At 30.9% G+C, this 24,621-nt stretch overlaps 1 protein-coding gene across 4 annotated transcripts in view; it reads left to right on the top strand.

Annotated features, from left to right (window-relative positions):
* The window catches only part of LOC126749069 (uncharacterized), a 251,533-nt gene that overhangs the window by 194,356 nt on the left and 32,556 nt on the right, over window positions 1-24,621 (top strand). For all 4 annotated transcript variants that reach the window (XM_050458794.1, XM_050458862.1, XM_050458725.1 and 1 more), the window contains one exon: window positions 3,582-3,695. In XM_050458794.1, coding sequence (XP_050314751.1) covers window positions 3,593-3,695 — 103 coding nt within the window. In that variant the 5' untranslated portion in view covers window positions 3,582-3,592. The remainder of the gene's footprint in view (window positions 1-3,581; window positions 3,696-24,621) is intronic.

The following is a 24,621-nucleotide window of genomic DNA, read 5'->3' as shown; positions in this document are numbered from 1 at the left end:
TAAAACAAATATTAAATTCGCATCGATTATTGAGATTCATTCAATTTCTTTCATAATTTAACTTAGCCTAAGTAACAGATACATGCAAAAGCAGATTTTCATAACAAAAAAAAATTATTAAAAAACTTTTACACTCTGTCTCTAGAAAACGAAATAAGTTAGGACATACGTTTTTATGTAAAAAACTTCTTATTTTTGGCGGTAAATACGCCCTTGAAATCTTTGCACTCAATTTTGAATCACCCTGTATTGGTCACTTACAGCTAATAGAAGTGTATTTAAACTCTCAGAAACGGCAAAGATAGGAAAACTATATTAAATGGAATTTCCATATTTGATTTTTATAATTTAATTGAGCATTTTGCGTGCTTTAGTTGAAAATTACTCAAGTTATTTATTGGAATGTTTGTTGGATTCTAGTCTTCACAAACTTACTAGTCTTCGTAAACTTGTTAAAATTTTAACACGGCACATGTAAAAAAAGGTTATTTGAGAAAAGAAAATAATAGTTTCGTTTTCTTCCAAAATTCTAATGAGTTCTTAATTATTACTCAAATGGATTTTGTCTTATCTGACATGGCGGAATATTTTCACTCAAAATTTTGAAGAAAGTTAAGACTAGGACTAATATCAAAAGTTTGGGTTTTTCCTGTTTTTTGTTGGCTATAGCTTTTGCTTTGGACCTCCGGCAAGAATAACCAGAGGAGTGTTTTAGAGGTCCACTAGTGGAAATGTAACAATTGTTATGATCTGTTTTCAATATTATTTACTATATAATGTAAAAATTAAAAGTCAAAAAAAAAAGATTTTTAACTGATCATTTCTTAGAAATTTATACCAAATTAATATAAATAGGTTTATACCAAATTATAGCTCCTGAACATTTCTTAAAAATTATTGTAGAATTGAAAAATGCATTAATATATAGGAAATCACATTAGAAATACCACCTCTGACGATTTAAGTTAAAAGCAAAAACATAATACACTTATAAGTAAAATGAAGTGTAATAAATAGTCGTAATAAATAAAGGTGCTAATGAATTGTATAGATCTCTCATCTTAACTTTGTAAATTTATGAGCAATATTTATTTGTGATTTTAAAAGCCTTGCAGAACACACCTAGTTATCGTTTTAATAATAAAACTAAATTAGAATAATACTAACTGGAGAATATACATATATAGTACATATACTACAGATAGTACTCCCCCCTTCTTATCTTTTGTATGCGTTTATATAAAAAAATTAAATTTAGTACACATCATGAGCAACTTAAATCCTACTTTTTTCCCTAGCTCATTTTGCAAAACTTCAAAATGGCGGCAGGAGGCGATTTTGAACAATAAAATGAAATAGAAAAGGTCATGCGATACATCGTTCGAAGCTCCTACTGCTTTCAAACGATTGACTTTATGATCCTAGAATATTAAGTACATGTGTGCCAAATTTCAATTTTTTTATATAAACGCATTCAAAAGATAAGAGGGAGGGGGACAATTAAGAGCCGCACTGTATATTGATGAGAAGAAAAAAAATTTGTGAGTTTTTTTCTTTCAAAAAACTTACGTTGGTAGTCGAAATTCTGGTATTCTTTAGCAATAATTAACTATTCTCTCAAGCTAGTATGATAACATGGTATTGAGGAGCTGCCCGCTAGTTTATAATGTATAATGTAGTTAATTTATATACTAAGTTAAAATCCGATTCGCGGGCAATTAAGGTACGAACACCGTTTTAAAATAATTAGATAAATTTCATGTTTATGAGCCTGGGGAAGGAAAGTTACTGTGCGGAACCGACGTACTGTTCTTACTTATATGGGCTCATCGTTTGGGATCAACAAATTTAGAGGTGAATTTGTCTGTAATTGAAAAGTTTTATATTTGAGTTAAAATAAGTAGCCTTTCGCTGATTACTTCTCGACATACTTTTTTTGATTGTTTTAAAATATAAAAATAAAATATACGAAATAGTTATTTCGTCAAGCAGTTTTTTATTAAGTCATTAGTTTATAATAAATCACTCGCCGAAATCTGATTATTCTTGATAATTTAATATTCATAGTTTATAAATCGTTAAATTATTTTAGATGGTCTCAGCAAGTACAGTGTGAAAATGAAAATTTAAATTTCATGCTTACACCGGTTGCATTAATGCACCCAGCAACTAATTAATAGATACTATAATGCCATTACGAGAAATGCTTCAACAAAAACATTTCAAATATTAAAATTATTTTTATCATGCATCTTTAACAACTTTCGCTACCTTTTAAAGTGCTGTATGCTAATTCGACACAAAAAAATTAAAAAAAGTTGGAAACGCGGCAGACTTACATGGACATACAGACAGATAAAAAGATAATTCTAATGAATAGATTTTTTAAATTAAAAACGTACAGATACCAAAGTGCACGGAATTGCGTGTATTAAGAGTAAGAAGTTGCAGTGCATTAAACCTAAAACGGCCACTGAAGCGTTTATGTAAGTTTGAAACAATGTTACGTGCATTTGACCGTCAGATCTTTGAGTTGATAGAGTCCGATGTTCATTTTCAGATTTGCATTAATGTCCATTTACGGAGCCCGAGCATATGAAGTTCCCTTTACTATAAAAAGAGATGGTAAAATGAAAAACACACAATGTTCCTCCACTCTTTGATTCAACATATAGCTTAAAATACAACATGTTTCAGATAGAGCAGTATCAAAAATTTGAAATGTTTGAAATTTTCAGCTATATGTAGAACAAACGAGTAGAGCGAGACGTCAAGTAAGACTATTTCTACACATAAAAAGAGAACTGATAAAAATTCAAAGAATCCTAATCTTCTTGGCTCCTTTAGGGATTAAAAAGGGTGGTAATCTCTATATTCTATGCACTTCCATGTATACATTACGTTAACTGTGACAAAGTGCATTTCTTTAGACATAATTAATGATTTTTTAGGGATTTATCAAAAGGAGAACGTAGGGGCTGCAATTAATATTAAAAGGGAGTTTAAACCAATTTTGAAGAATGAGCCTCCTAATCCTATAGTTTCAAAATCGTATATTTATTGATACAGTGTTGTACAATTGACGCAGTGTATAACTGATAAAAAGTAAATAAAACCCGATGTTCATAAATATACGCAATGTCTGACAATCTTTGCATCTAGCATAAATATTTCATCATTTCAACATAAACATAATATTTGATCATAACAATTCATTACATACAAATTTAGTTTTTTGGTATATTCTAAGAGGTACGAAAAAACCAATTGAAATTTCATTTCTTGGGACACGTGGTGCGCTAACGATGTTAGCATCTTTGGGAGAAAATTAAAACTGAGAGTGAGTTTGAAATTGATTTGAATCTTTTAGGAATATTAATGTTGATAGTAGTCTAAAGTAAAAAGGCATTATTTAAAGATTTTGAAATTTTATCATCTTCTAAAGCTATACATATATGAACTCTTTATGTTTGGACTATTGCCATATACTTTTCAATGATCAAATTATAATGATGTATTTGATTTTCTTATTAATTTTTAATATTTTTCTTAGTAAAATACCATATAAACTTTTTTTTCAGAGGTTCACGTGATGGGCATGAGGCCATGGGAGGGAACGCGCATACTGGCGTTCCAGCGCAGCCTACTCGCACCTTTAGCTACCCCTTTTTATAGATTCCTGGCCAGATTCTCAGGTGAGTAACCGAAATATTTTTTACTTCATACGGGATCATATTGATCGGATTGAAATGAATTAAGAAAAAAGCAAAAGTAAGGAGGTTTGTTGACGGGGCATATAGATATAGATAAAATGGGTCTACAAGTGCAGCATTTGGAATGACATACTGGCGAACGAAACAAAGGATAAAGCTTGTTTTTTATCAAAGACTATATATGTAGATAAAGTATATATTTAATAATAGTTGCACACAAACTATATTTCAAACCTTCTCATGGGCTTTTGACAATATTCTTCTAAAGACAAAACTATATCTGCCACACAAGTGTTTATTTTAGCCTCGTCCAGTATTTAATGATCCATCGCGGCTCGTAATTAACCGTATAAACGATTAAAAATGTATATAGGCACGATGTAAAAACGAGTTCACCGGGCAAGTGTGTGTGCTGAGTAAAACGATTAAAGTCATAAAGTGGATCGCAAAAAATGCTCATGGGTCGCCTTGCCGTCTAGAGGAAATCCAGTTAAACATTGAGCTATGCTGCCATATTGTAAAATTTAATAAAGTGTTATTTTTATGTGATAAAGCAATTGGACGTTACATATCTTGGTAAAGTAACCAGCTTTAAGCATTTAAGTTTTGTCTGAAAGATAAAGCTTGGTAATTATTTTATAAAGCATTCGTGTGCACTGTTGGGTTCCTAAATTGACTGCAGATTATTAAAGAAGTTTAAAATCCGAACAAGTGTAATATTTTACAACTTATATATTTTAATTATATCATAATACATAAAATAGTTAGCTTTTAAGTTTTTTTAACTTAAGGATTTCCAACCCTTCTTCTAATCCTGTCACTAACTAAACAATTCGGCATCGTCGCAAGAAAAAACAGGCATTGAGTTATTAATATATTTTTCAAGAATGACTGCTGCAGGAATGCACACCTGTTGCATTTTATGTTGACCGCGGTGTGCAGGAATATACAATACGGAATTATTGGTCGGTTCAAGATTACGCCATTGCGCCATTTCTTGTTACACTTTTGACCGTGCGTTTTATACAGACTGGTATTAAATTCTTTTCTTGATTCGATAAGGAAAACTCTGTAGTTTGACTACAAAACGTTTTCCGTCATTTAAATGTTTTTTAACTTGAGTAGCAAAAAAATATTTAGTTAAAATTGAAGATTACATTATCAATATATCTTTTTGCCTATACTAATTGTTCCTTGACCTAAATAACTAAATATCAGATACTCAACTCATTTTCCTTAAATACCTTTGTGAAAAAAATACATACGCTGATGACCTGAAATCTTCGGCGGTTCTGCGAGATCTTTCCTTTCATTTAGGAAAATGCATTTCCATTAGGCCACCAATTTGTGCTTTTTTTCTGGCGACAATTCGTGTCGTCTTCATCAACATTTTCGAACATTTTGTTTTTGAACTGTTTGTAATATATTTTAGAGTCTGATGATGACAAGAACACTCGCCGAAATACATCACTCCTGAAATTAGGATTAGCATTTTATTTGTGGAAAAAAGACTTCCCCTACTAATTTTTCCATGTTACATTGACTTCAATTCAGAATGGACTTCACGGATCATTTCTGTGGTATTTTCCTTAATACCATAGAAAACTGTTAATGAGTACAAATCATACTTCTAGGGGTGGCCAGTTAATATCTATTTATCCAAAAGATTACTATTACTGAAAGCATGAGTCTCAAACACAAAAATCAATTAACTAAACCGTCCTTCTCTGGTTTGAGAAGACTGCTTAAGCAGTCTTTGTTTTGACGAAGAGGACACCTCGCTGGCATTTCCATAAAAATAAACAACTATAATCCGAATACAATCCACACATTGCTGTCGATACTATCCCTTTATAAAAATGCAGTGGTCTTAATAATGCTTGGTTTGAAGTAGAGTATTCAAAGAGTATAATATTCTTCAAACAGTATTGTAAGTATTTAATTCTTTTGAGTAATTTTCATTAATCTAAAGTTATCAAAAGGATAAATTTTTTGAATGAAAGTTCATTTGATAAACTTCTAGAATAAGTCAGCTGGGTGATATTTCCTAGACTACCATTTCGACCTATAACCAAACTTACAAGTTTCCATCTTAGAATCGATGTCGAAAACAGGCTTCAGTTTTTACACTTCAAGTTTTACATTCTTAAAGAGGCAGCCACGCGTGAATTATGTCTGCTGAAACAGTTCACCCATAACTGTATCGAAAACAGACATACTATTCCTTTCATTTAGTTTCAGTAGGTTTCCAATGACCCAGTGTAAGTATTTTTCTAGTTTCAAACTACGTTTATACTTTAGTAAGGTACGGCGCTTTAAACGCGTTCTGATATTTCAAAATTTTAATCGCGATTTGCTCAGTCCTCGACTATTAAAATCTCGAAAATTAAAGAGACAAGCATACATATTTGGCTTACTAGTGTGTGAACGAGGATTCGTCAATTCTGAGATGGGTTTGTTGCAAAAAACATGTTTGAATGTTGGGTTCTTCTTATAAGTTTTGGTTTAAAAAAGAATACTTTTTAGCAGGTATGACGGTAAGGAAGCAATATGACATATATGAATGATGTAAGGTAGTAAATAACTTTTTTATACAAATGATCTAAATAACGATATCCTGAAATATTAGCATGTCATTAAGGAAAACATACGAATATTTAACTGTATTTTCCGGATCACATTCTCAAAAAAAAAGACGCCACTCCTTGCAGACTTCTACCTCACTACACAGTAATTAAAAGCATACAGACAGCTGCAAAAAACTAGTCCAAACAACCTAGTTAGTCACCGAGTAAAAAAGTACTTTCACCATTCCGTCTCGTATAGTTATCAAGACATTACCGCAGGTGACACACCAGAATGTGAGCTAGTGCGAAAAACGCCCAGATGACGAAGAAGTTGCGGGTCGCCATGATTAGCGAACATCATCATCATCATCGTTGTCGAATCATCTACTTCTTCTTTTTCATCGGACTGGTGCGACCTTGCCTATGGCGAGGTGGACCGCTCTTCAACTCGATCGCGTCGCGTTTGTTTTCGCGAATATTGGATCTTCTTCGTCTTTACAGCCACCCACTTTGACCACTGCGGGATCTTTAGATTGCAGGAATATCGATGGATTCGCGCCACCCAGTTCGATATTTTTTTCGGGTGATAGTGGATTCAAACTTCAAAGCAATTGGATTTATTTTGTTCAACCATGATTATATTTCTTTATACATACATTTTATTAAGTAGTGCTTAATAAATTTAGAAATATTTTTTTTGGATAAAATAATTAAAAGAAAAAACTGCAAAAAGACAACAAAACCGACAATTTTACTCTTGGCAAAGAGGAAAATAGAAACTTGATTGAGAGTGGATATACAGAAATTACACGATAGAATACCTCAATTTAAAGATCGATCGATTGCCAAAAATGAACCGAAATATCTGCACAATAAATCCCTTTCTCCCTAAAACCAATTCCTTTAATCCAGTAAAAACGGAAATATCGTGCCACACTCACATTCGTTATCCAGACATCACCAGCACCAAGCGTTTTTCACCCTGCCGGCAATCGTGAATATTTTACATTTAAAGCGGCGGTCATATATTTTCCTGGTAAACCGGACTTAGGAACAGTAGACACGCCACTTTTTCAATGTTACCTAGGATTAGTAAAATAAGTCTGGATAAAAATCAGCGGCGTTAAGTTCAAAACTAATTTGCAGTCGACGGTGACGCGGTTAAAAATAGGTTTGTTTTTTTCTTTTTTAGGATTTTAAGATTGTTTTAACAAAGTTTTTCTACTTTTTAATAGCCATTTAATTGCTGGTGAATTTCATGCTGTTTTGTTAGACATAGTTGAATAATTGGTAGTGACGTTTACGTTGATGTTTATTAAAAGATTGTTAAATTAACGGGTTGGTTTCGTGCGGTAGTAAAAAAGGGCTGTAAATGAAAATAATTGATTTGATCTCTGTGAGGCTGAAGGTCTATTGGGTTTGTGAGAAATTCTAGAAAAATAGTTTTAATTTGTGGGGACTACTAAAAAATGTTATAACTGAACTATTGAGATACGAAGAAAATTATAACTAACTATTGGTATGTAACTCGGTATTGTGTTATAGACCGGTGTGCTTACCAATTATTAATCTTACCAAATATTTCATACTTTGCATTAAGTAGCTCATTTTACTAGTTTTAGAATATTATCAGACACACGATCTTACTTGCAAAATACTTAAATATGTTGTCATTATGGAAAATCACTTACAACGTTTTCTTCTTATCGTAAAGTTTCTTAGTACGGAACTTTATCATTGAAGCAAAGAAGTCTTTATTTAAAAAAAAAGAAACTTATTAATCTACATAATTTTAATCTACTAGGTATGACCTCGATGATTTTCGGGTTTTTTAATAAATCAGTGATCAGCTTTAAATAATAATGAAAGAAGCATTTAGCGTGCTTGAGAAATTTAAGATCCAACGATTTTCTGAAAAATGTTTTGCCTATAAAACATTTTAAAACAAAAAAAACTTCTTACTAAACGATGCCATTTTCCAAATATTGCCATGCGAAAACCTTCCAATATGTACGTTTTTCTCAGAGCAGTTTGGCAATGTTTCCATACTTGAAAATTCATAAAGTATAGGTAAAAATTAGCATTTATTATGTCAGACATTTTTGATTATTATTCGCTGGTACCTCAACCGATTTAATTTTTGTCACTGTTGAATAGACATTGTAATGCTGCTCATGGTGTGTCATACGATGACCCACTTGACATAATGAGGTTAGCTGGAGGTGATTGACAGGTGAACTTTGTCAAATATAAAATGAAACGTCCCCCTGTATATCTATATAGGGGTGTTTTTTTTTTTTAGTTGTTAAGGATGGTTTGTTTTAAAATGAAAACACTATATATCAATATAAAAATGATTATAGCTCAAGATAATACCATAGTATATTTTTAATATTTGTGTCCATAAGTAGCTCTCAAATCTCATCAAAATTGCAAACATGCGAATTTTAAACACTTGTTACATAAATAACTATTTTGTTTTAATATAGAGGAAGGTAAGCTTCCCAAACAAACTAAAAAAAAATCTAAAAATTTTTAAGTTGTAAATTGCTCAATCACCGAATTTGATTCGGACTGAAGTTTTCAGCGAATAGATTTATTCCATAATTAGTGGGAGAATATGCATTCCTCTACTTGTTCCGGAAGAACCTGTGGCCTTACAAAAAATTATGCTTCAAGTATGAATCTAATGTTGGATCAGGTTCATATTTTGATCATAGATGTCAGTGGACTGGATCTGAAAAAATAAAAACGATTCAAACAAAATTGTTTCCTTTACTTCATTATTATATAATGGAATCATCTAACTGTATGTTATAAAATATAAAAAGCACTCAAACAAAAATGGAAGAATTGATACTTGTAGAAAAAATAATAATAGTCTAATATATGTATAGACTTCCAAATTCTACGCTCGTAGAGAAAACGTCTATTCCTATAGAAGTTTGCTTAGTCCTCACTTGTTATAGATTATACTATTTTTGGTTATAAGAATATTAAAAGTATTTGTTGAATGTGCAGTTAAAAAAAACATTCAATTCTTCATCTGCATATATATGTTGGCAATTTTCTTTTTCCAGATAGTTGTTCAAATTATCTTCATTTTACTTCTTCATTCGTTTTTCAGAAGTTAGAACTTTATATTTTTAGTTTGGATTACCACATCTTAATACAAGTCTGATACTAAGAATATCGAGTGTTTCCCCTATAAATTGTTTTTAGAATGTTTCTGAGTTCCCAGCAGAAATGTAATCTTTCTTAACTGTTTGAGTGTTTTATATTTTTTGTTCTGGAACTGAAATCTTTTTGTTTTTAGAGATTACCTATAATAAAAGAGATATATGTCATGTTGCGTAATTTATGGTTCATTTTAGAGACAAGATTATTTTAACTTAAGAAATATTTCATATGAAGAGAAATATAGAGGAGAAAAACCCTCCTGAGATGGAAATTATAATCCAAGTAATGGTATAGAAGTTGAGAGGACATAGATGATATTAGCACACAGCGTTGCTTAATAATAATCGCGATCATTGAATTTCAGTAGGATCGACATTAAACATTTTTCAAAGCATTTATATTTCTTCCTCGAGTCATATATAATTAGAAAATATCGTATTAAAATTCCTTAAATAAAATTAACGCATTTCCAATAAATACCTATTTTTAAAACCCAAATAACCTAAGACACTTCACGATATCCGCCTGCCCACTTCCTATTATAAAAAGGTAGCTTAACGTAATTAATTCTTTTTGAAGTCGACCTCTTAACTTTTTCTCTCAGTTTAAACACACGGGCGTATATAACACAAACACGATAAATATGTCAAAGTCGGCATTTCAACGGCTCGAAAGATATAAATATTATACTCTGGACACCAATTTGTCTATTTATTCTCGATCGAAATATTATTATTGTCGCTTTATTAATTTTCATAACATGCGTAACAAAAATTCTATTTTTGTGACCTTTTCAGTTGGTTGGTTGGGAAATGATGAATTTTGCCGGTTGTATTTTTTAGCTTTAATCGGGCTGCAAACTTATCAGTGATCAGAAATCACCGCCACATGCTATTTAATATACTATTACATACAAAAACCCGTTAAGGCAAGTAAATATCCTAAATTTAGTATTTCCTTTCGCCTTCAACCAGAGGATACATTAATTTAAGAAATAATTCTTTGTGGGCGTGATAAGACTCAAAGGACCCGTGCTGCCACTTGCACGATGAATGAGAACGCCACGTTTTGCATAAAAACGACATCTTTACCATTGATAAAATTAAATTAAGTCACCCATCCATTCATTAATTTTATAAATGAAGGATTTAATTAATATGTATTTAATGTGGCCACTATTGGTGGCCAGATGGATTCGTATGGTGGAACATTATATAATTGGGACTCGCCAAGGCCAGGAAGTACCACGGGGTCAGTGAATCAAGTCGCTTATGTTGATTTTATGACACATTTTTAGTTTTTTTCCTGTTCGTATTGGGACTATGGAAGTGCGTTAATGTTCTTTTTGTTATAAAATTTGTCCTTCGTCCAAATGAGGAATTAATATAGAGTTTTTTATATGAATATATATGTCCTAAATATGCCTGAATGTATTATTTTAACTGATTGTGTAATTTCTTTATATACATTCACCCGGAAAATTCTTGCATCCCCTATTTATTTTTTATTGGGACATGAACATTAATTTAATTACTTTTGCACAAGGAAACTTATTGGAATATTATTGGACAGATACGTTGGTAAAATAAGATCTGGACAGCATTATCGTCCATTAAGATAAAATTATTGATATTAAAATTATATAAAACAGGCCTGTTGACATTTTTTTAGTAAAAAATGCGCGTTTATTGTTTTTGGAACGTAAATAGGTTTTGTTCTTCTATTGTAAAATATCTTCCCCAAAACGTTTTAACTGGAATTTATACGACGTATAGATTTTTAGACCCGAAGTAAATAAGCGTGAAAGCTGTAAAAATTTACTTTAAAAGGCCTGGAATAAATAAAAAAGAGTGGTACATAGCAGCGCCAGCTGACTCCCTAATCGACATCCGAACATGTTTTAAGCAATATATGGGTTAAACATTAAAAAATGCACTTTTCATGTAATAACCTAAATTGCTTTTAATAACTTTTTGACCTTCCTATAAAAAACCCGAACCACCATAATTATCCATTGTTCTTAAAATTTATTATATTTGTTATATGGTGGTGCAGCTATAGAATCAAAAATTAGCTTACAACCCACCAACTATTTTTGGAGAGTTTATTTGCCCTTCCATCATTAAGGTCCTACATATACTTTTGTGCGTATTGCTTAAATGATGTTTTCATTCTTAGTGAGCCAGGAAATGTATACCTAGCTTATTTGAGCTACAAAAGAACGTCTAAAAACTGTTGTTTTAAGTTTAGGAGTTCTAAGATTTTGAATGTTTTAAATGATAAACTTAGGTTTTTATTTTTTTTTAATTTTGTAAAACTGACATGCTAAATATTTTTTTATTTTTTTATTTATTTCCGTATAATTCCAACCAACGAAGACTAGACTTCCAAACAAATAATTCTCCGCTGTTAGTTGCAACTAAATAAACGAAACGAAATATCAGATTATCTAGAAAAGTTCAGGCACTACACTATTCATTTTAGTTTACAATATACAAGTATAATACATAAGGGCTTGGTTTTTGTGCGAAATGATCTACGTCAAAAAGTAGTCATCGCTCGTGAGAAAAATCACCTCTAAAGTAAATATTAGCAAACATTAAACAATTACTAAATTTATTTTAAACTCACTATCAGCAAGGTAAAAATTAACAATGTCGTAAAACAAACATATTTTCCCATCAAAATTGGAAAACCATTTACATTAAGAAATATCGATGGCTGGTGACACGCAGATCAAGTTAAATGTGACGAATGAGTTCACACTTGATTTATGATTATTAGTATTTTTCAAACCTAATCACAATTGGTTGTAATGAGTAACCAGAACCACATTGAAACCCTTATAACATCTAGTTAATTTTCTTTTACTTATTTTGTTTCGATATTCCTGAAAAAAATCTCATTTTTTTCTTCCTATTTGCTTGATAATTTTTTGTTTATTTTTCTTTATCAATTTTATTTCATCCTGACATGAGGTACTTTTTATTTCCTTTTGGATGCCATTTAATTTTATTATTATTTTTTTAATTGACGCTAATACCTAGAAATACTTACATTTTTTGTAATAGCAATTATCAATGTCATATAAATAAATTATAAGACCAAACATATAATACAAAGAAAACTTGTTTCAATTTTACAAAAAAAAATCTGTATGTTCTTTTAAAAGTTATTGTTTCATTTTTGAATATAGTTTTAATCCATCCTAGCGGCTTATATTTTTTTGTTTTCTGGTAATTTAATTTCGTTTGAATAAATATAATATATGTGAACTATCGATAACAATCAGCACATCATAGTTCTTGAGGATGTAAACATATGAGTGTTAAATTTTACTGTTACTCATTGCCTATTGTTTTGCTCAAAGTAGAATTATCGCGGACATATATCGTACTATGACGTAGACCAAGTAAGAAAGGTGTTAGATTTTTCTTGGATTCAATCTTGGGTTATGTATTATATTTTTGGTCTGGTACTGATACTTGGTTTGTTTTTCTGATATAAATGTTGAGCAATATCAAAACATAATCCGAGTGACGCAGGCATAAAAATTCAAAAACCCAATCGTTATCCAAAAATGTAAAAACATATAAGGTTTTAACGGATTATGTCAGATGTTAGTATTCTTTAATTGAAAATAAGTTTAGTATCTCCATAACCAAATAAGTAACGCACTGCCGCACAAAGCGCGTAAACCAACCGAACTAATTGACCGAAATGACATTTCAGCTGTCACAAAGGGGGGGCCTCTAATTATGGGAATCGTGTATAAATAAGGTTCTGCGGAACCGGTGAATATGTAGACACAAACAGAGAAATTGCAAAAAGCAGTGCGACCAAATAAGCGCCCTAGCCGTTAACTTATTAACCGGATCGCACGAGCGTTTACCCTAATCGAAAATTTAAACTAATTACGTTGGTTGTTTAATTAATGGATATAATGAACGTCAAAATCTTTGGTGAGAAAGTATAACTAACTGTACTGATCTCAAAGTCTAATCATCGTACGGCGTTGGGAAGTTTTTTTTAGATATTACTAACGTCAAGACGAACTAATAGGCAATACTTTTTAGAAGCAAGTATTTTAAAAGCTCAAAATCCGCCCTTAAAGAAAAAGAAAGAAAAGTCTCATAGTCATATTTACCAAAAGTTAATCGTTAAATTGATTCCGTTTTGCGTACATGTTTACTTCACAAAATAACTATTTAATATCAAAATCTTTGTTGATGAAGGAGTTGTTTGTTAATAATTTCACTAGTGAAATAATTATTTATTTTGGCGTACTTTTCTTGTTATTGTACCATTTGTTTGGTTTGGATACTTCTTACTTTCAATAAAATATAAGATTTTTAACAAATAATAATAAAGCAAAAATATAAATAATATTAAGTATAAAAAATAAGCATTATTATACCTATCATAAAAATGGGTTTGCAAAAAAATATAAATAACGCATATTATGTGCAATCTTTAATGAATCGAATTTTTAATTTACTTAACAGTTTTTTGCATTATTCAGTACATTATATTTTATACATCCATTCTAAATATAAAGTTAGGATTATTTATTATCTTAAGGATTTATACTATCTAACCTATCTTTAGCAAACTGTGTTCAGTAGGTTGCAGTTTTATTTGACTTTTAGTATTTAAGCTTTGTCACTCATCTCGTTTCTTAGGCAAATTTTAGGATTTACTATCAAAATGGTTTTAAAAATCCAGCCGTATCTTGAACGTAGTCCTTTTTAAATTTTGAATTTATTGAACAATAAAAAAATATTTCTTATCAAACTCTAACAGTTTAAATATTTTAATAATGGTCAGTATTTTACCAAGTAATTTCTGTATTATTATTTTCGTTCAGCATATCTATCTCTTTTCATCAACATCAAAGGTTTTTTCCCACTTTATTTCTGTCCAGTTACTAGTTAATAGTAGCCATATTTTATTTTCACCATTATATAAGATAAAAAAAAAATAGTGTCTAAATGATTAAGGACTTTTGTACAGGCATTTTCAACTTAAACATAATTAAATATAAACTTTAAAGAATTGAAAATCGCCTTAAGTTTAATAGAAAACAATTTTGAAAAATGTTTCTAATGATCACTTAGCAACTCATTTTGGTTTCAAAAAGTGCTTTTTAAAGATTTTCAGAAGTTAACAGATCTTAAGAAATAAGTTTCACACTACCTAGATTTTATTTCATTGAAGCCCCTAAAAATGTTGACAATCTTTGATTAAATTGCTTTCCATACATATTTAAGGTTCTTTTCCAAAATCTAATCATGGCTATTCCTATGTACTCCTAGCTCTTGTTTGATATACTAAATTTACGTTTTTTGTAAAACATAACTTGACTTAAACAAATTTATGATTTTTTGGAGCAAATCATTTTTAATTATGGTAAATTTATACCATCACCTAGGAATACCAAGCATCTATATTTTTATTTATTACAAACATGATAGCCTTTGAATTAAAAAACTAATGAAATAATTAATACTAAGAAATAATCTCTTAATTTTTATTGAACACTTATAAATTTATAATCTTTTAACTACTTAATGTCTATCTTGTAACACTTTAGAGATGCATTTAAATGAATAATACCATAATAATTATTAGTTAGTCCTATGTTTGGGACTTTTAGTGTGACACACAAATCACGACACAGTTTTAGCACTAACGGAAACTCTTTATTTTACTCTCGACACGTGTTTCCCTAAGATTAAAACCAAAATTAAACTACTTACAAGTGGCCTTATACAGGGTGTTAGTAAATAAGTGCCACAAACTTTAGGGGGTGATTCTGCATGGAAAAATAATGACAGTTTGCTATATAAATGTATGTCCGCAAATGCTTCGTCTTGCGAGTTTTCGTTTTAAAGTTTTTCTTAAAATTTGACGGTTTATTTATTGCTCTGAAATCGGTCAAGATATGCAAATGAAATTTAGAGGGTTTTAAGAGGTAGTTATCGCGCATTTTTTGACATGCAATTAAGAATTTTATGTTCACCATTGACGCGTATACGGGTAATGATCTCAATTTTTTTGAAGAAAAAATGGTACGCTACTGATATATTTTTAATTAAAAATAATTTTTGAATTTCTCGTACAATTTTTTGTTAAAAAATATGTAGCCCCGTTTTTATGCAAAAAAAAACATCTTGACGCACATTTTTTATTTCTTTAATACATTATCAAGAACTATCTAACACAACATTAAACCAGAATAATAATAGAAAATAACAATACTTACATTTTAAATAGGTGCAAAGCTACAAGTGTTCAAAATGACTTGCCTCAGACGTTACACAAGATTAAACTCATTGATTTTTAGTATTCGCGCAAATATTCCTAATGTATTTCTTATTATCTCACAGCCGGTTATAATTCGATTCCTCAGGTCATCAACATTTTCGACAGGAGTGGAATAAACTAATGGCTTAAAAAAACCCAAATGCAAAAGTCTAGAGGATTTGTCTAAAGTCTGGCGATCGAGAAGGCCAATGTTCTGTACCTCCCTTACCTATTCAACGATTTGGAAATACTGCATTTAAGTGATTATATACATTTACATTAAAATAGGCTGGTGCTCCATCATGCATGAACCATAAGTGTTGCCTCAGCTGTAGAGTAATTTCTTCAGAAATAACAGGTAACTCTTCCTGTAGGAAATGAAATTAAGATTCTCCTGTTAGGCGTTGTAAGGAGGAAATATGGGCCGATTAAATGATCGTCAATCCAAGTCATGCATTTACTGGAAACTGATGCTGAAAATGAGCCTCAAAGATTCCATGTGGATTTTCCTCAGCCCATAAGTGATTGTTATGGAAATTTCGTAAGCAATGTCTTCCAAAAGTAGGCTCGTCAGTAAACAAAATACCATTTAAAAATTACGAATTTGAGCGATTTCATGAATAATCCCTTGGCAAAAAAAAATTGACGCGGAAAAAAGTCTCTAGGTAGTAGAGCTTGCACACGTTGAATATGAAATGGATACAAATGATTTTCTCTAAAAATGTTCAATACAGTAAAGTTGCTTACATTCAATACGTTTGTTTCTTAAACGTACCATTTTCACGCAAACGTTGGTGAAGACGATCAAATATTGTGTGATGGGATACTCTACATCCTGGATACATCTCAGCATACAATCTTCGAGCTTGCCGACCATTTCCATTACTTCGGTCATAAATAAAATGCATATCAGTTGCGTTTGTAAAATGTTAAATTTATTTCGATAAAAGAAAAATTAATTACTTAATAATAACTAAAAGCTTAATGGTGAAAGAATGCTAATTTGACATTTCATATTTCACAGATGAATGTTGACATTTTGTATTTAATATTAGATAAATGGTGACAGTAGCCTACTAGATAATGTATTCAAGAAATAAAAAATACGCGTCAAAATTTTTTTTGCATAAAAACGGTGCCTCATACGAAAAAAAGATAAGAAAGGTTTTTTGTCACAATTTGAAATCTCTTAGTGGCGTACCATTTTTTTTCTTTCAAAAAATTAAGATCATTTCCGCGTATGATCGTATGCGCGTCAATGGTGAACATAAAATTCTTAATTGCATGCCAAAAAATGCGCGATAATAAAGAAATTTCATTTGCATATCTCCACCGGTTTCAGAGCAATAAATAAATTGTCAATTTTTAAGAAAAACTTTAACATCCCACCCGTATCTCGTAAAATGAAGCATTTACGGACATTGCAAACTGTCATTAGTTTTCCATGCCGAATCACCCCCTGAAGTTTGTCGCACTTATTTACTAACACCCTGTATACTATAGATGTAACTTACAGTGCGAAAAATGTCACGAAGCATGGCCGAACAAATCTTAAACACAAACTAAACTATACAATTCACTATAAGGGATTGGACCTCTATCCCTGCTAAGAATGATTTTTTGGTTTTTGAATATTGCTAAACTTTTGTATGCATCTAACTTTCTATTGTTATTAACTGGTTTAAGTAATTTTAAGTTGTCTACACCTAAGTTTGAACATGTTCAGCCAAACTTGACTTTTCAATTCTTCCATATTTCACATGACATACATGTTCTTTAAATTTGACATTACTTTTTATCACAATCATTGCATTTGACTTTTCATTAGTCTTTATTTTATCTTTTGGGTATTCCAAAAGATTTTGTAACTTTGCCGAATTTTGATAGACCATCCTTAGACTTTAGTCTTTGAAAACCTGAATCATATTATATTGCAACGAAAGTTTACTTATTTTCATATTTTTGACATGTGGTAGAGTTTTTAAGATTGACTTTAAACCTATGTCTTCTGATCAGCTTATCAATAATCCTATCGTCATAACCATTGACCCTAGCAATTGTTTTAATGTAGCTTTTTCTTTATTAAACCTGTTATTACTTAGAGGAAATAAGACCAAATGATGTACCAAGAAATTCATGATAGCCATTTTATGATGAAAACAATAATAAGAGTCACTAGTTAATAAGAATAGAGCTAAAACATTTGTTTCTTTTCTATTAATATAACTGATTATGATTTTTGATGATAAAAATATCTAAGAAATGGGAGTTAGTTATTAGTTTCTTGTTTAAAAGTAAATTTAATGGATAAAAATAGTTAGTGAGCTGTTCTACAAAATCATTAATGTTGCATTTGTTTTGTTTTAAACACATCACAAAACTCTTCTAGTCATAACCAGACCATTACTCTGAACCGATTCTGTAATGATTCTTTCCAAATGACCAATAACTGTAAATGGCCTTCGGAGATATACACCATAAGGAAAAAATCAAGTGTCGTTAAATCTAGAGAGCGAGGTAACAAAAACTTTCCGAAAACCGATGTATAACTCTTCCATTAAAATAATTTTTAAGCAGGTCTTGCCTTACATCTAACCTACTATGGGACCATATTTGTTGTTATTGAAGCAGGGAAACGTTGTCAAGAAAATCTTCTATCTACTATTTGTAAACTTTTTTCTCTAAAACTAATAATAAAAAAGTTTTCCATATCTTGCCAACGTAATTAGATACGCTGCATAAGTTTAATGAAATTACAATTATTAACAGTTTTTGAATACTCAGAATTACTTTGTGAAATTCAGATATCACATGATTTTACCTCACTTTTCCAAGATTTTAAATATTACCAAATTTTTACTTTCTTAAAAATATATGGCTTTGGTCACTTCAAATAGTCCAACCTAAAAATGTGCTTTTACCATTTTCGAGTTTTGCGAACAACATATATATATATTAATATGAAAATCTACAAGTTTTAAACTGTAATCGGAATTTTCTTCATACCTAATCCAATTACTTGTTCGCAGCTCTTTGTTCCAAAGTGTCGTTTCTTGTCGCAATGAAAGTAATTTAAATAGGTGTCTGGACGAGTAAAGCAATCTTTATTTCTGTCGGAGGGACCAAAATAACCCGGTCTCGACTCGATGAATGAGATTTGTCTAAAAACGACCATGCGACAAATGCTCAATGAAACTCTTGATTTTTTTGACTCTGAGATAGTGGCATACCTCTTCCTTTCGTTACGTATTAATAGTCGCTATATTTTTAAAAGAACACATTAATTACATTACGGTTACATAATAACCGTTTTTTCGATTCCCAGCTCATGTAAAAGAAAGAGAATAACCACGGAACACATGTATTTTATAATTGCTTCCATAGCGGATTTGCATTTTATCTCTCTCATCGGGTGGGAGTAAGTCGACCAAGAAAACTTGGCGGTTTATTCGTTCAATCTGCGGAAAATCTCGAGATTATAACATGGAAACGCTTTAAATATTTTAATATATGGCAAGTGAATTAATGCACTTTTTCAAAAGTCAATCAAACTTTATTCGGGTCATCGCGCCGGCCACTTATTTAAAATTCTCAATATTTCAATCACCGACAAGTGTGGAGTTTATTTATACAGATTCGCTATGCCGTAACAGTTATTGGAATCGAAAAGTAGCGTTGTGACATTGAAGCGGTACTGTCATAACCCACCTTACGCCTACGCCCCCTATATTCGGTAGGAGTCACTACACTTTTAATATCTTTATTGTATGTTTTATATAATCTTCTGAGTATAATTAATAAAAGACTACCAATATTAATAGTTAGAAATAAAAATATATATATTACTTACCCTTCTTCGGTCAGGCTTATTTAATCTCAAGCGACCATTTTTAAAATTTTTTTCTTTATAGAATCAATGTGCAAGCAGTAATTTATTTTATATACTAAAATAACTATTTCAACTTCTTTTAATGTCAGGTTTATTTTAGTCCAGAATTTATTTTTTGTTCAACTACATAGTGCAAAATAGACCTTCCGTCCTTTTAAAGACGCCTCTGGAAATCGTTTTTTCTTGAATAACTTTTGACGTACTTGGTATAATTTAATAAAAATTTTACATGATCAGCACTACTTAAGGATTTCTTAAAACGGAGTCCTTAAAACACATTTCCCTTGTTTATTTGACCAGGGGCGGACCAGGTTGTACATTATAATGATTAAATTTTTAATACCCTGTATGATAAAGACTCTGAAATAATAACTATGGATAGCTTGAACCTTAATCTAAAGAAGAGACACTCCTGTTCATTATTAATAAAATGAACCGTTTTGGAGAAAAAAAATTAAAATAAACATAATTTGAAAATATGTTTTATTTAAATTAAAATGAAACATGATATTTTTTTTCAGCGATACGACAGTTATTTGAACAACAGATAAGTTCCATTTTAAGTTGTTTAATCTGAAAATGTACATACATGTTTTTAAAAAGACAGTGTGATTCTTAAAAAAAACAACCTGAAAAAAATGTAAACGAAAATGTTTTTGCATCTTGTTATCGGCATTTTTTTTTCAACGCACTATTCTTGCAAACGTTTCTATAGTACACATTAAACAAATACCTATTTTTCAAAACTTGCCATTTTTCACTTTGTGAATTTAATTTGAATTAAGTCGAAATATGGAACTCACGTTTATTGAGTATGCAGATATGCATGTAATGTATGGTCTTGCATCTTGCAATGCATTGGAAGATGTTGTATGAAAAAAGATTTCGTAATCGCACTATTCTAAATCAAAAGACATTTCAGCAAATTGATTAACTTCTAATAGAAACTGGTAGGCGATTCCACTTATTTAGGCGATATTATTGGCTTCCTTTAGTATAGTAATTTTAGGAAGTTTTGGGAATAAATGTACTGATGCTGGTCAGAGAAGAACAGTACATACCAACGTACAATTGAAAGAAAATATTTTGGATGCTAAGAATAATGCTATTCTTTTTACCGATGAAAAAGGGTTTACCAAAAATGGTATTGTGAATTTCCATAACTCGCATGTATGAGCTGATGAAAATCCGCTTCCTTTGTTGTTTCTCATCATCAGTTCCGCTCAATTAATATCTAGGCAGGTATCATTGGCAATTTTTTGATTGGGCCATTTGTATTACCGCCACGATTGAATGAAGGACTTTATTTGAAGTCCCTTCCGAACATTTTCAGGACATCTTCAATCTTCTGCATTTAATAGAGCACTTGCGATCCGCCGAAACATGTATTTTATGCATGGTGGAGCTCCACCTCATTCCAGCGTTGCTGTAAGGAACCACCTGAATAACGTTTTTTCACACCGTTGGATAGGTAGAGGAGGATACATTGCCTGGCCTCCTTGGTTTCCCGATCTAACGTCGTTGGATTTTTACCTATCGGGTCACCTCAAAACCTTGATGTATTCAACTCCTGTCGATACTCGGGAGGAACTTTGAATGAAGTTTTTAATTAATTGTTTTGAATTATTAGCTTCTTTATTCACTACATTTTTTTAAACAATTTCGTGAAGGTGCCTTTCTACGAACCACACTGCATTTTTAAAAACATGTACTTTTTTTATATTAAACAACTTAAAATGGAACTTCTATGTTGCTTGAATAACGGGCGCATCGCTGAAAAAAGTACATATCATGGTTCTTTTTAATAAAAATAAAACAGTGATTATTTTTTTCTCCAAAACGGTTCATTTTATCGATAATAAACAAGAGTGCCTTTTCTTTAGTTTAAGGTTTAAGTTATCCATATTTATTATTTCAGGGTCTTTATCATTCAGGGTGCTAAAAATTAAATCATTATAATGTACATTCTAGTCCGCCCTTGGTAAAATAAATAAGGTAAATTTGTTTTAAGAACTCCGTTTTAAGAGGTCCTGTGTGATCACGTAAAATTTTTATTAAATTATACCAAGTACTTTAAAAGTTATCCAAAAGTGATCCGGATACAATTTTTTTAGTAAAGATTTAAGTGAAGAAATGCTTGATGTGGGAAAAGCAATACTAGAATAGAATTTTAAACTTTTATTAGAACTTGCAGAAAACTTATTAGAAATGCAAAACCGACTTCTGAGGGACTTGTGTACGTGAATAAGTGTGTAGACTAAATTGATCCTTCATTGCAATCCATTAAAAATCTTCGTCAGACTGGAAAAGGACCGATTTTTCAGTCATGTCAGACTTTCCTGCTTCTGGATGTTTTTGAATCATTTTCTTACTTTTACTTAAAAAAATAACATTTTGCATTTTTTTTTGCAATATACAAAGTATATTTGTGCGATGTTAATTCTGAACAAAACTTGAAAGTGATTCTTCTAGAAAAGCTGTCAAAGTATTTTCGAAGGTGTGTTAACCAAAAGTTATTTGTAATATTTATCAAAGTCAATAAAAGTTAAAGAAATATAACCTTCTGCATGAATTTTCTTCAATATGAGCAAAAGCAAAAAAAAGTACGACCTGCATGCAAATACCATTGAAAATAAAAGTGAGATGTGCACAAAGACAGATTTAAACTGACGTTGAACGAATATGCCAGCGATCCTCCCTGACACACAGCAAAAGACAATACGTTGTGAAGTTTTTTTAGAATATTATATTAACATAAAACAATGTATTATGTCTGGGGGCGAAAATAACTCCTGCCTTTTTATGTGACCTAAAAAAACAGTCTGAGATAAAGACAATGTTGGACAAGCTCTTTCGAACGGAGTAATTTGAAAAAAAGCTTTAAGCCGCTATCTTATCTAAATGAACCCAACCGTTTGAGTTGGTGTGAATGTGTAATTAACAGAATTTAAGAAAAAATAAACTGATCTTCTGATAATGCCTAACCTAATATAGCACATTGCTGCTTGTCAGAGGCGTGCGGACGATTAAAAAATATATCCTAATATAATAATACGTGAGAGAATGTTGTGTGTGATTGAGATTTATCTTTATATTCTACATATAAAGCGCTATATAGGAAGAAAAAAAAGTCGCTAATTTTAACGAAAACAATTAGCAATTAAACGTGGGAAATGTCTGCAAATATTTTAATTGCCAACACCGCGCTATACGACGACGAGATAATTTTATGCCATTTAGTTTTTTATGTGCGCCAGTCTGTCATAATGTTGTATAGATTTCTTTTTTCTTACCATGAAAAGCATACATTTTCTCTAAATCTGGGAAATTGTTCATATATCGAGTATATTGGTTATTATTTGCAATTATGTATGAAAGAAGAAAAATATGAGTATATAAAAAAGTGCTATTAATATTTTTACTTTTTTCCATAAGAAAAATTAGACAGAGCTTAAAGGTTTTTTAAACTAATGTGGAACATATGGCGAAAAATATGAAATAGTACGTACTGTTTTAAATGCTGTAGTAGTAGTACCAAACTTTATCAGACTGATGGAAAACTGAACCTTCAAGATCCCTTCCGGTTTCCGAAGAAATCCATATTTTTTGGTAGTTAATATATTTTTTGATGCGAAATAATTTTTCCTCTGGCCAAGAGAATGCGTTTTTTTATAAATGCTGTTTTAAATATACAGGGTGTTACAAAATTTGGTGCAAATATTTGAAGAGCATATTTTGGAGTCAAAATAAGAATTTTTTCTATAAACATATGTCGTAAAATGCACCCCCTTAGAGCAACACCCCTCGCTAATTTCTTGAAAAAAAAATATTATTTGGAACCGTGACTACAGTTATGGGTCAAATCTTCTGAAAACTTCCCATTGTTTTGGGTTCTTGACATTTTCCGTCCCAAAAATGGTATATATTCAATTTTTGGAAAAGGTTCATTAATAGGGTTTAATAATACTCCCCTTTCGTTAACCAGCGTTTTTCTCGAAAAACATTAATTGTATCAAAAATGCAAGATAACTAAATGGCATTTTTAAATTTCTTATTGTAAACATAAGATAGGGCCATGAAAAGGGTAAGCTCTCCTGAATGATCCCCTAAAATTAGACTTGCACCATTTTTGGGGCAGAAGATGAAAAGAGCACCCAATAAAACGAATATTTGCTCAATTTTAAGGAGAGTGATGAGTGACAGTTCCAAATAATCCATTTTTTTTCAAGCAATTTGCACGGGCTATAGCTCTGAGAGAGGGCATTTTAGGATACAGATTTATAGGAAACAAAAGTCCTATTTTCACTCTAACAATACGGTCTTAAAATATTTGCAGCGAATTTTGTAACACCCTGTATAATGAAAACTGATATCAATTGCTCCAATGCTGGAGTTCAAAAATACCTGACTAGTCCAAAACAAGAAATAAATCGTAAATATATTCCTTCTTAAAATATTCCTAACTTGGCTATTTCTTTTTTCTTCTCTCTAGGTGCACCGGTTTGCTGTTTTATTTGTTTATTATTATATCTATTTAATATTTCCTTTTTTATTATTTTTATCAATGATGTTGTCGTCTGGGGTACCCAAGTCTATTGGCTCTCTTTGCAGAGAGATAATTAGTATCCTGATTAGTAAGTATAAGATTGATCAGTTGGCAGTGCAGGCTAATAACATCTTCTTGAAATGTATATCAACTCCAAACTCACCTGGAAAAACATATAGAGATAGTGTATTGCTTTGTTTGATCAGACCTCAACAGAATATTGTGGTTAAGCAAACAGTGAGGTTCATATGATTTGATGTCTTGGGGTTCTTTTTTTTCACAAGGCATTTATTATGCAAAAAAATATTAATATATAGAGATTAGATGAGATGAGATGAGAATTTAACTTTTAAGGCCTTTTTAGGAGTATCTTTAAAAAATATAAATTTCTTACGTTGTCATGGTTTTACATTTAACAGG

The sequence above is a fragment of the Anthonomus grandis genome, chromosome 1 (assembly GCF_022605725.1).
Source record: "Anthonomus grandis grandis chromosome 1, icAntGran1.3, whole genome shotgun sequence".
Classification (NCBI taxonomy): Eukaryota; Metazoa; Arthropoda; class Insecta; order Coleoptera; family Curculionidae; genus Anthonomus; species Anthonomus grandis.
The sequence above is the reverse complement of the archived record's forward strand: the minus strand, read 5'-3'. Positions and strand labels throughout refer to the sequence as shown.